The 16,056-nt window shown below is 24.1% G+C and overlaps 5 protein-coding genes across 5 annotated transcripts; 3 read left to right on the top strand and 2 right to left on the bottom strand.

Moving 5' to 3' along the window:
* Window positions 1-1,201: 1,201 nt before the first annotated feature.
* Window positions 1,202-3,898, top strand: PCHAS_1428700 (ATP-dependent RNA helicase DBP1, putative; the record flags this gene model as incomplete). The annotated part of the gene is made up of 1 exon (XM_730117.2): window positions 1,202-3,898. One exon carries the CDS (start codon window positions 1,202-1,204, stop codon window positions 3,896-3,898), a length of 2,697 nt encoding a protein of 898 aa, XP_735210.2.
* A 1,129-nt stretch (window positions 3,899-5,027) lies between these two features.
* PCHAS_1428600 (conserved Plasmodium protein, unknown function) lies at window positions 5,028-6,149 on the bottom strand (the record flags this gene model as incomplete). The annotated part of the gene is made up of 6 exons (XM_016799664.1): window positions 5,028-5,082; window positions 5,222-5,342; window positions 5,501-5,532; window positions 5,628-5,679; window positions 5,820-5,905; window positions 6,067-6,149. The coding sequence occupies 6 exons, from the start codon at window positions 6,147-6,149 to the stop codon at window positions 5,028-5,030; spliced, it is 429 nt and encodes a 142-aa protein (XP_016654922.1).
* A 678-nt stretch (window positions 6,150-6,827) lies between these two features.
* Window positions 6,828-9,271, top strand: PCHAS_1428500 (hydroxymethyldihydropterin pyrophosphokinase-dihydropteroate synthase, putative; the record flags this gene model as incomplete). The annotated part of the gene is made up of 3 exons (XM_016799663.1): window positions 6,828-6,966; window positions 7,204-9,000; window positions 9,153-9,271. 3 exons carry the CDS (start codon window positions 6,828-6,830, stop codon window positions 9,269-9,271), a joined length of 2,055 nt encoding a protein of 684 aa, XP_016654921.1.
* A 421-nt stretch (window positions 9,272-9,692) lies between these two features.
* Window positions 9,693-10,861, bottom strand: PCHAS_1428400 (conserved Plasmodium protein, unknown function; the record flags this gene model as incomplete). The annotated part of the gene is made up of 2 exons (XM_739118.2): window positions 9,693-10,406; window positions 10,535-10,861. The coding sequence occupies 2 exons, from the start codon at window positions 10,859-10,861 to the stop codon at window positions 9,693-9,695; spliced, it is 1,041 nt and encodes a 346-aa protein (XP_744211.2).
* A 2,153-nt stretch (window positions 10,862-13,014) lies between these two features.
* Window positions 13,015-15,855, top strand: PCHAS_1428300 (cullin-1, putative; the record flags this gene model as incomplete). Its single annotated transcript, XM_016799662.1, has 2 exons — window positions 13,015-15,462; window positions 15,769-15,855. 2 exons carry the CDS (start codon window positions 13,015-13,017, stop codon window positions 15,853-15,855), a joined length of 2,535 nt encoding a protein of 844 aa, XP_016654920.1.
* Window positions 15,856-16,056: the final 201 nt, after the last annotated feature.

The following is a 16,056-nucleotide window of genomic DNA, read 5'->3' as shown; positions in this document are numbered from 1 at the left end:
TATTTTATACTCTTCGTATTTAATGCGACCATTTTTGAGAATTAATTTCATAATTAATATTTTATGCAAAAAACACAAAGAAAGGTATATAAATATATTAATTAAATAAATAAGCAAGTAATTTTATTATATATAGCTTATATTATGTACTTATGACAATATACAAAATATATCCTTAAGGATGGGTATAATAATGGTATACCTCACTTATTAGATATCATTAAATATAAACAGATTAATCGTAAACAAATTCTACATTAACATGTTACTAATAATATTTATATAAATGTTGACATTTTTATAATAGTTTTAACAAACTTATCCTTTTTTGCGCGTGCCCCCCATACCCATTTGCAAAAGCAGTTGTTTATTTAATTATATATCCTGCATATATTATGCTTGAAAATATTATCCCTTATATTAAATATTAACGTTTGTATAAAATAAATCTGAATATCCAAATAAAAATATATAAATACATCAAAATCGTTAACAAAATTTACATATAAAGGGAAGAATATATATATCATACCCCAAAGAAAGGTATTATAAATACAATAAAAGATATTTTATATGTGCAATACGAATTGATATTTAAAGAGTATTTTTTAAATAAATTGGATTTAAGAAATAAATATTTATATATATATTTGGATAGCACCAATAAGAAAAGCACCCACAATTTAAAATATACAAAAGTAATAAAACGCACATTAGTGTATAAACAAAGCACAGAAAAGTAGCATATAAAATAATCTACGTTATAGAAAACTATAAGCATACAAATAAGGAGACTATTATCACATGAATAATAGCGGTAGCTTTCAAAAATAGAGAAACATATTTATAAAGAAAGTTGCATGCTTATATTTGTATAAATATGTGCACAAATAAATGTAATGATATAGTTTTTTATAATTTATATTAAAAAATTTATCATATAATTATTACATTCACAATATTCTTTTATTAATATAGTAGAAGTATCTAAATTCAATTAAAACGTTATAAACTGTTTTTTTTTCGGGGGGATTTCTGGAGTTTCACCTTGTTAATTGCTGTGTTTAGAAGACATTGACAAATAATAATAATAATAATATAGTAAAAGAAATACAAAATTATAATAGTATTGTAATAGAAAATAAAGAATATATATAAATATAAAAGACATATTTTATCAGCACGCTCATAGTTTAAAAATATGAATTACAATAATAATATAAGTAATGGCACTTTTAGAAAAAGTGATGATGACAGAAATAATTATGTAAGGAGCAATAATTACGAAAGTAATACGAACGAAGATCAAGGATTTAGTAAGAAAGAATGCATAGATATAGAAGAAAGTTCAAACACACAGGGATATAACCATATAAGGAATAAAAGAGAAGTAGATAATAATATGATGGCGAATGCATATGATGGAAATATGGAAAATGAATGTTACGGAATGAACGATAATAATAACCCAAATAATCGAAACAGAGTTAATGATGGAAGGAATAGAAGTGGTAATAACCCTGCCAATGGAAATCAGGAAAGTTATAAAAAGAAATTTGGAAATAAAAATTTTAATAATGAAAATGGAAACCAAAAAAATAAAATTGGTATGCAGAATCAGCAGAAGAAATCTGGAGGCCTTAATCATTTTATGGGGAATAACTTAGAAAAAAATAAAATGAGAATTGGGTCCATTCCTCATAATACAATGCCAGGAAACAATAATAATGATATGAATAATGAAGAAGATGCATACAAAAATAATGATAATAATCATTCTGGTGCTAACAATAGTGGAAATAATAACTTCAAAGGTGATAAACTAAAGTATAAGCCACCTATGCTAAGAAATCAAGGAGGAATGAATAGAAATAATTTCAACAGGATGAATTACAACAAGAATTCAGGAAATAACGGCGAAGGAGGTGGAAGAGGACATTTCGGATTTAATAACAGGCATTATAACATCCCCAAAACTGCTTGGGCTAATAGAGATAATAGAAGATATTATCCAGAAAAAGAAGATGAGATATATTCAAATGTGAAAATTGAAAAAGGTGTTAATTTTGAATTATATGATACTATACCAGTCGAAATAAAGGGATACAATAGTGATAATATAATACCAATCGAATCATTTACAGATTCTTATTTAAATTTGAATGAATTGTTATTATCTAATATTAAAAAGGTACACTATGACAAAACAACACCTATTCAAAAGTATAGTTTAAGCATAATTATGAATAAACATGATTTAATAGGTGTTGCTCAAACAGGTAGTGGTAAAACTGCTGGATATTTATTGCCCATCATTAATCATATGTTATTAAATGACCCTCCTAAGCATACATTTTACGAAGAGAATAATAAGAATTCTAATTACTATTATAATAGAGTGTGTTTACCCATATGTTTAATATTGGCACCTACGAGAGAATTAGCTGTACAAATATTTTATGATTCTAAAAAATTTTGTTTTGAAACAGGAATAAAATCAGTTGTATTATATGGTGGTAGTAATATTAAAACACAATTATCTAATTTAGATAAAGGAGCTGATATTATAGTTGCAACACCAGGTCGATTAAATGACATTTTAGAAAAAGGGAAAATACGATTATTCCTTACATCATTTTTAGTATTAGATGAAGCTGACAGAATGCTAGATATGGGTTTTTCTCCACAAATTAAAAGTATAGTCAATGATTATGATATGCCAGGAAATGATAATGATTCATATATGGGTGAAAATAAAATGGAGTACAAAAAATATACTAATGAGATAGTAAAAAGGCAGACAATTATGTTTAGTGCAACATTCAGAAAAGAAATTCAAGTGTTAGCTAAAGACTATCTATGCAATTATACATTTTTACTAGTAGGAAAAGTTGGAAGTACTAATGAATATATTAAGCAAAATCTCGTATATAGTGAAGAAGAAAACAAATGTAGTTTTCTACTTAAATTGCTGTCAGAAAATAGTAATGGCTTAACAATTATATTCGTTGAAACGAAAAGAAAGGCAGATATTATTGAAAGATTTTTAAATAACCAAAAATTAAATGCCGTTTGTATACACGGAGATAAAAGTCAAGACGAAAGAGAAAGAGCTTTGGAGTTATTTAAAAGAGGAGTTAAAAATATATTAGTAGCAACAGATGTAGCTGCTAGAGGTCTCGATATATCTAATATTAAGCATGTAATAAATTTTGACCTTCCAAGCAATATAGATGATTATATTCATAGAATTGGTAGAACAGGTAGAGCTGGAAATATAGGTATAGCAACGTCATTTGTAAATGATGACAACAAAAATATTTTCAAGGATTTGTTAGCCACCTTAGAAGAATGCAATCAAGAAATACCACGTTGGTTTTTAAATTTAGTAATGAGGCATACAGCTAGTGCAAAGTCAAATAGAAATTATAATAAATATAGATCTATGAGAGGAGGAAAGGGAAATTTCGGCCGATACAACAATAACAATAATGGAGGCGATTTCAACACTGGAAGATACAACAATAGCGGCTATAATAATTTTAACCACAACTTTAATCAAAACCAGAATTTTAATTATAATAATGCTAACATGAACAATGAAAATAACAGCCCATTTAATAATAACAATTCTTATAATCAATATTCAGCATTTAATGCTAATAATTCATATAGTAATAAAAATCATATGAATGGAAATAATGATGGGGATTTTTCAAATAATCGCATATACCCAAATAATAACAATCATAACAATGCATTTAATAACTATTCTGGTAATGCAAACCCATTTAACAATCAAAAATTCAACAATTATAACAAAAGATTTGATGATCAAAAATTTCAAAGAGGAAGTTTTCCAGTTGCCGACGACAATAATAACAATGACGGATGGTGATCACAAAAAGAAAAAAAACATATATATAAAAAAAAATTTGAAACAAAATTTTGATCCACTTTTGAATGATCTTTGTCTTTAGTCGAATTATAAATATTTTTCTGAATTCGAAATCATTCAAAATGGTTATTTTATATATATATATACCATTAAATAACTGTTTATATTGTATATTTTTTCCTTATATTTTTTAATAAATATAACCCCAAATACATACCAAATGAACATTAGTACATTTGGAAATTGAAAATAGTCAGAAAGCGTACCAAATAAAAGATATCGAAAGAATAAAATACAGAAACTGAATGAGATACATAAATTCAATATTACAAAATAAAAAATATTAAAAATGCATAGAAAAATTATAAGGGAAGAATTTACTTGAAAAACAAAAAATAATGGAGAATATTCGAATTTTCATATATATATTTATATTATTTTTTTCAAAAATAATCATTGTATATATACTATAATTTTTATGTATTAATATTTATGTATTATGCGTGTTATATATTGTGTATATATTATGTGCTATATATTTTGAGGATGTCTTCATTTTTTATAAAGGCATTATATATATATACATATAAAACACATGTGTGTAGATTAGCCACATGTATATATTAAAAATAAATATACAGTTGAATGTGGAGGTACATATATGTGTATAAATTAAATGAATGTTTTTAAATTATATATGCTCATTTTAGCCACGGCTTTTTGTACAAAAAAAAATTGTATGTATTATGTATGTATATATATATTATATAGTCGAAAATAATAGCAATAAATCTCGGTATATTATATCACGTTCTATACATATTTTATGTATTATGTGTTTTATACATTTTATTTATTTTGTATGTTTTGCGCATTTTTATTTTTTTTATATATGCCTATATAAAAATATGTTATAATTTTTATTATTTAATTACGTGTAAAATTAAATGTGTATATTTAAAAAACATTAAATTGTATAATTAAATTTATATATTAATTAATAAAAAATAAATCAAACGAAAAAAAACGGCGTAGATGATATTATCGCCTTTATCTACTGAAAAATTCTATGGTCATTTATACAATAAAGAAATGTTCTACTCATTAAATGCAATTCTTGAGGCAATTTTTAAAATTTTTTGTTCCTTAAAAGTATGTAGTCATCCGCGTCTTGCTCTTTATACCTATCAGAACAAAATAAGTAGAATAATAAAATAATAAGATAAATCAAATAAAAAGGGATAATATATGAAGATCATCATATATATGTAGAAAATAGAAGAATATGCATTTTATATCTTTATGTTCTTTTAATATTTTAACATTTCTTTAATAGTGTGCCCGATTCCTGAATTATGCATATCTTTTTCTGCCAAGATTATTAGTTTACTAATATTATTTCGGCTTATATATAAATTATGTAAGTATAAGTAGAAACACGAAGCTGCATAAAAAAAAATGATGTATATGTGTTCACCTCCTTAGGTTTATAAATATGCATAAACATGTCTAAGTCAAAGCAAACAAATTATAAATAATGTATCAACGGTTCAATAAATATGTATATTATATGCATATTTTTTAATTCCAAATTTCATTTACATAATAATCCACAAACATGGGGTATCGTTTTCCTATGAAGTGGAGAAAATAAGAAAATATAATTTATTTAAAAATAATAATATAAAGCTATTTTTTCAAAATATTAAGCATATATGTTGGTAATAACCTATAAAGAAAAAGTTTTAATCTCCTGAGCTTGTAAAAAGCAGATTGGATACCTTAAAAAAATAACAATGCACAGGTGTATAATAAAGATATGCAAATATGTTTGTATTGATAGCATGTATATGCTCATATAAATTCTGAATAATTTGAATATTTCTACACAAAATAGTAGTATGTCTTTTTGTATGCTTACTTAAAGCTGCTATAATTGAAATTGAATGAGATAAGTACTTATTTTCGGTAAGTATTTTTAGCTCTTCGTTATTTAGTTTGTCTTGGCTGCGATAAATGATAAATTAACTTGCTTATGTGCATATATAGATACACTTTCTAACATTAAAAGCATATCAAAACAAACAAATGGTGATCGGCATATTTATTATACTTTTTGGTATGTACATAAATTATTTTTAATGATTATCTTATAATTTGATGCTTACTTATTTTTTACAAAAGCATTTATATTGTGTATAGTCTTGAAATTGCAGCATGATTTGTATAGATCATACAATATATTGTCCATCTTGCTTCTGATATTATATATATCTATATTATATTTAAGGTACTTTAATGTCCATGTATACTTAGTATAAATAACAAGGATGAATGTTTATATATCCCTTATCCGTAACAAATTCAAAAATATATAACAATAAAATAATATAATCACAGTTCTTATTCCTTAAATTAGATAATACGCGTTAAATTATATAATTTTACTTTTTATATGGAAAAAATATACTATTAATTTAACGTTTTGTAATTCCACATATTTATTGCATTTAAATTAAAAAATAATATAATCTACAACATAATTTCCTACTTATAAAAAAAAAACAAAATTATAACACCCCAAATAATAGTATATTTCGATGTCGATCCCACTTTAAGTATTCCTGTATAAAAAAATGAAAAAATGATGAAAAAAAAAATTATTACTGATTTTGCAATGTAATTTTTAATTTTTTAAAATAGCAATTCCTTTTTTTTTAAATAAATAGCAAATATATATTAGAGAAAATATCACTGCATATCTAATTATAGCAACATCGTGATTTTTGAGAGATTTAAATAATATCATGTCGAAAAAAAAACACAAACTATTCATATAGAGCAAAGCAAATAAAAAAATAGCAATACTAAGGTAAATAGTATTATAGTTGTGTTGGTAATGCTTCATGAGAAATATCAAATGAAAAAAATGGATAATACAGATGAGTCTATTAAATGTAAGGAAAACAACAAAGGGAATATTGTTGTTTTAAACTTTGGAACAACTGACAAAACAAATGCTGTAACAATTTTAGAAACGGCATTATATCTTACTGAGAAGTATATAGGTTAGATAAAAGCAGACAAGTAAATAACAAATAAATGACATTCATAAGGCATGTGATTGAGCAAATTCATTTGCTAAACTAGTTACATAGCTGCATATTCATGGGAAACACCTATGCGTATATGTACATAAACTTATTGGGTTATTATCCTATGAGGAACCTCATATATGTATGTAAATGCATATCCTTTCCATCTTTTCTTATTTTGATTATTTTATTATTTTTATCAACTTGCAGGAAAAATAATAAATACTTCGTATATGTACGAAACTGTTCCAGAGTATATTGTACTTGACAAAAGTAATATACCGAATAATATAATAGGAGAAGATGATCCATATGATGTAAGTAGTTTAAACGAATTGGTAAATGGTTTGGAAAATTCGAAATATGAGAATGTGTTTCAAGAGGATGAAAGTTTAGTTTCACAATGTGAAGAATATGAAATATTTTTAAATAATAAAGATTTATTTGAAAATAAAATAAAACAGATTAGTGTCGAAGAATACAAAACTGAGGCTAGTAATATAATAAAGGAAAATGATGAAATAATGAAAATTAATTTAGAAAAGCATAAAAATAAATACTACACAAATTATTTTTATAATTTAGCCGTAGTTTTTAAAAGTTTCATTGATGATCCGCTACACTTATTAGTAATATTAAAATATATAGAGCATCTAATGAAAAGAAAAAATTCTAAAGAGGTTGAAAAATTTGAAAACCGGTTGATAGACATCGATATATTATTTTTTAATAATTATACTATCTTTGAAAAAAATATAAATTTAACAAAAGATAGTTTATATGCAATTATGTGTAAATATATCAATATAGAATGTGACGATAATTGTAATAAAAGGTTAAAAGATATTGAGCAAATAAAGGATAATATAAAATTTCTTTCTATTCCTCATGTATATACAAAACATAGATATAGTATACTGTTATGCTTAAATGATATTATACCAAATTATAAGCACAATACTTTAAAAGAAACTATAAATAATTTATATGAAGAATTTATTACTAACTTTTCAAAACTATATAATACATGTATCAAAAAATATAACAAACGATTATATGTTCTAAAAAATGAAGTATTGTATTTAAAAGAAAAAACAAATATAGTTGGCATATTAAATACCAATTATAATTCTTTTTCGGATGGTGGTTTATTTGTTAAACCGGATATTGCTGTACGCAGAATATTTCAAATGATAAATGAAGGTGTAGATATTATAGATATAGGTGGTGAGTCCTCTGCTCCTTTTGTTTCTCATAATCCAGAAATTAAAGAACGTGATTTGGTAATTCCTGTATTAGAATTATTTGAACAGGAGTGGAATAAAATGTTACAAATTTGTAAAAATGAAAAAATAGATAAAGAAGAAAAGGGAATCGAGAAACAGAATGATAAATTAAATCAAAATAACCTATCTTTACAAACAAAAACATCAACTATTTATAAACCGCCTATAAGTATAGATACCATGAACTATGATTTATTCAAAGAATGTGTTGACAAAAATTTAGTTGATATACTTAATGATATAAGTGCATGTACAAATGACCCCCAAATAATTAAGTTATTAAAGAAAAAAAATAAATATTATAGTGTTGTTTTAATGCATAAAAGAGGAGATCCACATACTATGGACATGTTAACACAATATGAGGATGTTGTATATGATATTAAAAAATATTTAGAGGAAAGATTAAATTTTCTAACTTTAAATGGCATACCTAGGTATAGAATTATATTAGATATCGGTTTAGGTTTTGCAAAGAAGCATGATCAATCAATTAAATTATTACAAAACATACATGTTTATGATGATTATCCTCTTTTTATTGGGTATTCAAGGAAGAGATTTATATCGCATACTTTGGCACAAACGTGCGTTGAAATATGTCCTAATACTATTGCCCAAAATGAAAATATTCAAAATGATGAATCTGATAAAAACGGATTTACAGTTAGGAATATAAGAAAGGACAAAGACCAGTATCTTTATCAAAAAAATATATTAGGTATTTTTATTCTGTTTTATGCTTTTGTATATACATAAATTAGCTCATTCTTGTGCTATAATAGCTTATATATTTGCCTTATTTTTGTTGAGTTGCATGCATATATTAGCTTTATAATATTTTTAATTATTTACATTTTTTTTCATACACAGGTGGATTAGCCATTGCGTCATATTGCTTTGAAAAAAAAGTTGAAATGATAAGAGTTCATGATGTTTTTGAAACTAGATGTGTTCTAGATATGATGAAAAAATTGCACCAAAATGAATAAACATGCAATTGTCGAAGAAAAAAATATATTATCATAATTAGTAAACTAATCTTAATTTTTATGACGTTTTCAGCTCGATATATATGTATTTTAGCAGTATTATAATAATACTTATTTTACTTAAAAATATAGTTAATATAAAAATGAATGTGTTAAATTACCGTTCGCAAGATTAAATAAATGAGATTATCATTAAGGATAAAAATAAATAAATGTCTTCAATGGATACTATATAGTGGATATAGTAGTGGAAGTTTCATGTCTTGTTTTACTATTTAATCATATCTTTGAATAAATATATTTCTTATATAAGCTCCTTTTTCATTTTAAATTTATCACTTCCTTATATACATTATGTATATTTCTGTATGGAGATTATTCACATATATTATAGAGAGAGAAATCATCCATTTTTGTGATATTAATTTTGTTGCATTTGAGATTCGTAACTATCCTGATTTTCATATGTTTCTGCACTTTCGTTATCATTTGAAATATTACTCGTTTCAAACTTTGTTCTTTCTATTTTGTCAATATACGATTTAAGAGATAAATGCTTATGAGACAATGTATAGCATTCTTTAGATTCATAAAAAAAAATAGGAAATGAATCATGCACATTTTTATCATTAAAATGAATTGAGTGTATACTATTTAAAAATGATATGAATTTTCTGAGAGTAAAAAAACTCAATATTTTTGGCTTGTTATCGTTATAAGTATTAAAATCTATTACTATAATGTCATATGTTTCATCACAATTAAATATATAAATACCATATTGATATTTAATTTTTATTATAATATATAATTTAAAATAAAAACTTTCATTATCGTTAATCTGAATAAAATTTGTGCTTTCAATCGTATTAATTAATTCGTTTATAGTCTCTTTAAAATTACTTGTTTCAATACTTTTTATTTCTTTTAAAAAGTTCATTTTGCTCTTCATAGCATTATATTTTTTTTTAAAATCTTTTTTATTATCTAAGCATTCTAAAATAGTAGACAAAATTAAATCTTTGTCTCTTGGTTCAGATCTATACATTTTTAAAAAGAAGTTAAAAATGCAGAATTCCACTTCTTTCTCTTTTAGTTCGATGTCTAATTCATGTGCGCATTCACACCAGTCGGCCTTTAAATGGGGAAAAATAAAAAAAATATGAAAAAAATAGTTGAAGAAGAATGGATTATAAAATAATAAACACAGAGAGATATAACAACCAAAACAAAATGAAATCTTTTTTTTAATCAATATGTTACATGGGGGCTAAAATACTTCGAATCCAAGGGTACTTCATTTATTATGTCCTCATTTCTTTTAATTATTTTATCAAAGACATTGAATTCAGAAACTTTATTTTTTTTGATATAATCTTGTAAATAATTTCTTTTTGTATTATTTTTGTTTTTTTTTTTTTCTTCAAAATCATCAAACAAATTGGTACAGCAAAATTCAAATTGCTTATAAATATATGTTAAAAAACTTTCTCTATATATATCTGTATCTTTAGATTTTAATTCATCTAAATCATTTTCTTCATCGATTTCAAAGAAACTGTTAAGAGGGCACGTTGATGTTTCAGACATTTTTTTAGGAATACAACACACGTTTTTTGCATAAATGATATAAAATCGATGTATACAACATGTCTATATATAATTATAACATATGGGCAAATGAGATAACAAAATTTTGATAGTAAATCAGATAATATATATATGCTTTCATATACATACACATGTATTTATATGCGCAACATTTTGATCATAAAACAGATAATATAATATATATGCTTTCGCATGCATACACATTCTGTATTTATATGCGAATTAATGTATGCATGCATAATATGTGCACGTTTCATTATGAAAGTTATGATGTTTTGACCTTTTCCCTCTTCATTTCCTTTTTTTTATGGTGAAATATTGGTAATTTTTTTCGTAGCAAATATTATTGATGAAAGAACAAAGTAGCAAGCATGTAACAACACATATAAAATGTTGTTGCATATTATACCACCATCCATAGGAATGCACAAATAATTATGAACAGAGAAATTGCAAAATGTATAAAATACATATATATAAATATTTATTATATTTCATATGTTCATACATTTTGCAAATTAAAAAAATTGTTTGATTTAAATACGGCGCTTCTTTCATAACGTTTTCGATGTTCGATTGTTCCATTAGTTATTTATTATTTTTTATAGATTATTCAAAACTTAAATAATTATAATTGTCCAAATTAGCAAAAAAAAAGACAAAAATATTGATGAATTATTTTAAAGATACAATTTAAATATGTAGTGATATATTTATATGCATATATAATAATTGCAATAATAGTAACAATGCAAAACATTCCATATTGAACGAAAGGATTAAATATAGCAGCATTTTACTTTCATCAATATTAAAATTGAAATGAAAAAAAATTATAACGCCCACAAATATCAAAATTGGGGTTATATAAACGCTAAAATCGTTTACAATAAATAAAAGACTATTGTAAAAATCTTATTACATTTTTAAAATTGGTTACACATATTTATGTTTTCTTAAACATGGATTCATAATAGTACCACAGCTCGTAGTATGATATTCTGTTCATTTGTAGAGGATTTTTGAACCGATGATGAACAAGACAGAGTATATATATTCATATGAAATTCCTTTAAGATATGAATCTTATATTATAACGAAAAAAAATACGCCTTGCATATATTCATTGATAAGGCATAATTTATACTATTTCGTTGAAGGTATTCAAATAAACATAGTTGCATTCCTCTGAAGAGGAGATGCAAACTGTAGGAATATGGTAGCATCATGCATATCATTTTTCTCCTTTTATCAAAATAATTTTTTTTAGAGGTATTTGGCATAATTTTTTATATGGGTGGGTTTGCTTCATTTTTATTTGGACTATAAAACATTTTATTATTAATGTTACGATTTTTTTTCTTTATTATGTGTCTCAACACCTTAAAAATTCTTATTTAACACATTTAAAAATCCAATGAAGCTTTAAAGAAATGTACATGCGTAAATGATGTGCATAATGAATATTTGTGTAATTTTATAATATATAAATACACGCATACACATAATTCTTTAAAAAATAGTAATATAAAACACATGTTATGATTTATGCAAATATTTTATTATTTATTTTTATATGTTTTGTAGTATTTTCTTTGTTTATTTTTTTAAAATATTTGTTGCAAGTAGTTATTTTTAAGTAATTTTGTGTGAATAGCCAAGGAACAAAAAAAGAAAAGCAAAATACGGCAAAACAATTAAAATATAGCAAATGAATAAAGAAATAAAAATATACATGCTTTTACCCTGCATATTCTTTAAAACATAAGAATGCCAATTATAAATTATTACTAGCAAGCGTCTTTTTATTCATTTCTATTATTACAATAAGTATTTAAATATATGTGTGTACTTTATTATTTTTTTATATCGAATATTTTTTAATTAGTAATATATTTGCATATATATTTTAGGATATTCTTTAATACCTTCTAAAGAGCATTATCAATATCGGCTTTAAATTGTTAAATCCGAAGTGTGCATATAATAGTTGGATGATACTAATGATATGCAGGTATATGGGTTTAAAAGGATTTTGATAAAATAAAAACACATATAAACGTGGGCACACAAAATATATGTACCCAGAGATACACAGGGATTGATACGGGAGTTTGAAGATCAAGAGCAATATGGATATATCGAGCGTTAATTTTGAAAGTGGGTGGAAAATCATAAAGGAAGAAGCAATTGATAAAATTGAGAAATATTTAGATGAAAATGTAGTTGAAATAAACAACAATTTATTTAATGCAGCCGAGTACACTCGGTTATATACAGTAGTTTATAACATGTGTGCAAAGAAAACTCCTTTTTGTTATTCTAAAGAAGTATATAGAAAATATGGAGAAAGCTTATCTACTTATGCTGTTAATAAAATAAAACCACACTTAAAAGAGGCAGATAATTTAAAAAAAACAAAGGCATTAATTGATGCTTGGTATAAATATTCCTTTTATACAAATTGGATGAATAAATTTTTACATTATCTTGATCGCTATTATGTTGAATATAATAGCTCTTTATGCCTAAAAGCATACACAAAAAATATATTTAAGTTAACTTTATTTGACGAAACAAGAGAATGCATTAAAAGTATTATATACAATATATATGATAGCATGCGAACTAGTGATGATAAAGACAATGAAAAATTATTTCGAGATATCGTTTTTTTATATAACGAATTAGATAAAGAAAGTGCTGAAAAAATGTATGAATCTGATATAGAAAAGAAAATTCTAGAAAATGTAGAAACATATTATAATAAAGAAGGAAATAATTGGATCCAAAATTTATCATTTCATGATTATATTATATTAATTGAAAATTCGATTGAAAAAGAATATGAAAAAAATAAATCTTTAGAAGTAAACAATGATACTTGTGAAAAAGTAACAAATATTATTGTAAGAATATTAATATATGATAAATTAAATTTATTATTAGACAATAAGGAAAATATTTATAACCTATTAAAAGATAATAATTTAAATTCTTTAAGAAGAACTTACATATTGTTCTCTTATTTTTCTGAAGCTATAGACGGTCTAAAAAAAATTATAGGTGAATATATAAAAGCAGAAGGAAATAAATTAAAGGAAAAATACATTTCATTATCTATGTCTATTAATAATAATATCGATACCCCTACTTATGAGTCTAATAAAAACAGCAATATAGCAGACCAAAAAAATGAATACATATTATGCGAATATATACACGATCTCATAAAATTACATGATTATTATCACAACATGTTTAACTTTTCATTTGTTAATATATCAAACAACGAGATTGATGCAAATTTCAAGGAATGCTTAAAGGATTATTTTGAAAGTTTTGTAGAACATGAAGATGAATACTTCAGCACTGTAAAATTGTTAGTTTTATATGCAGATAATATTCTAACCATAAAAAATAATAAAGAAGATATGCAGTTGCCTGATGTCAAAAATGATGAAGATGGCGACTATGTTAAACACGAAATGAAAACAATAATTAATACTGATGAATTGAAAAATGATTATAACAAGATTGGAAATAAAGAAGGTTATATTGGAAGCCTGAATGATATAAGACAAATACGAAAAGAAAACGACGATGCTGATTCCACATGCGATACAAATATAATTGAAACTGATTATTTAATAAAAAAAATGTCCGATATTGTTTCCATATTCAATTATATAAGTAATAAAGAAAGTTTTTTCGAATATTATCGAATTTATTTAGCAAACAGATTAATTAACAATATGTATATATCGATAAATGTGGAGAAAAAATTTATTGAGAACTTGTATTTTTTGTGTGGATCACAATACACTTCAAAATTAGGAGGCATGATACAGAACATTATCAATAATAAAATTCTCAACGAAAAGTTTTACAATTATATCAATAAAAATAATAGTAATGGTGGAATAACTTTGCCTAATTTGACAAATTTCGACGAGAATTATGAAAACAACTTTTTTTCTGTAAAAATATTAAATAAAGGATATTGGCCTGCTTTGGAAAAGACTTCGATGAAATTAAGCGAAAATTTTAATAAATATATTTTATCATATACAGAATATTATAAAGCAGAAAATAAAAATAAAAAATTAGAATGGATATATGAATTGAGTGAAGTTGTATTCAAATATTTTATTAATAACCGTTCATATTATTTATATTGTAATCTCATAAGTGCAGAAATATTTTTATTATTTAATAAATATAAATATATAAATTATGATATTATAAAAGAAGAATTACAAATCGATTTAAAAACATTTAAAGACAATATGCATTCATCTTTATATTACCATAAAATTATTTACTCTGATGATGATAGTATAAATTGGGATACTTCCAATTTTTATATTAATGAAAACTTTTCTTATACTAATCAAAACGTTTATATAAAAAAAACTACGACTTTATTATCAAAAGAGCATGAAAAAACAAAAGATGATAAATCAATGGCTATCGAGGCAGCTATTGTTCGTATTATGAAGACTCACAAAAGATTGTTCTACGATCAAATCTTTGATCATGTAAAAAAAGTCTTATCCACTTTTTCCCCATCCAACCAGGTAATAATAAGGAATTATGCGTCAGCATAATCTAAAATAAAAAATGTCTGTAAAATTATGCAACCGTTTATACTGGCATGTGCTTATGAATATCTACGTGTATATAGATGGAAAAGAACACATTCTCATTTGTTTTAACAAACATCCTTTCCCTATGCATGCATTCTATATTTCCCTTGTGTAAAAATTAATCATATTTATCATGACACTCTTTTCAAACACAAAAAAAATTTGTCTGAAAGTAGAAAAAAATTTTCTAAATCGCCATAAAACATATGCATACTTATAATTTTATCTTTTATTTAGGCTATTGAGAAAAAAATTGATCTGCTAGTTGAACGAGAATATATTCAAAAAGAAGAAAATAGCCAAGTATATGTTTATATACCATAAAATAGACACCAAAATTTGAAATGCTTTATCATGTCACTAATTTAATGAGTAGAAAAGAGGGTAATAGTTGTAGTGATCATAATATCCGAATAAACACAATAATTTTTTTACCTTTTTTTTCACATAATTTTTTTTGTTTTCGTTTATTTTCCGTTTGGGTGCAGACCATTTTTTATGTTTTATCTTTTTCTCATTATAGTA

Source organism: Plasmodium chabaudi (genome assembly GCF_900002335.3).
Source record: "Plasmodium chabaudi chabaudi strain AS genome assembly, chromosome: 14".
Lineage (NCBI taxonomy): Eukaryota > Apicomplexa > Aconoidasida > Haemosporida > Plasmodiidae > Plasmodium > Plasmodium chabaudi.
The sequence above is the reverse complement of the archived record's forward strand: the minus strand, read 5'-3'. Positions and strand labels throughout refer to the sequence as shown.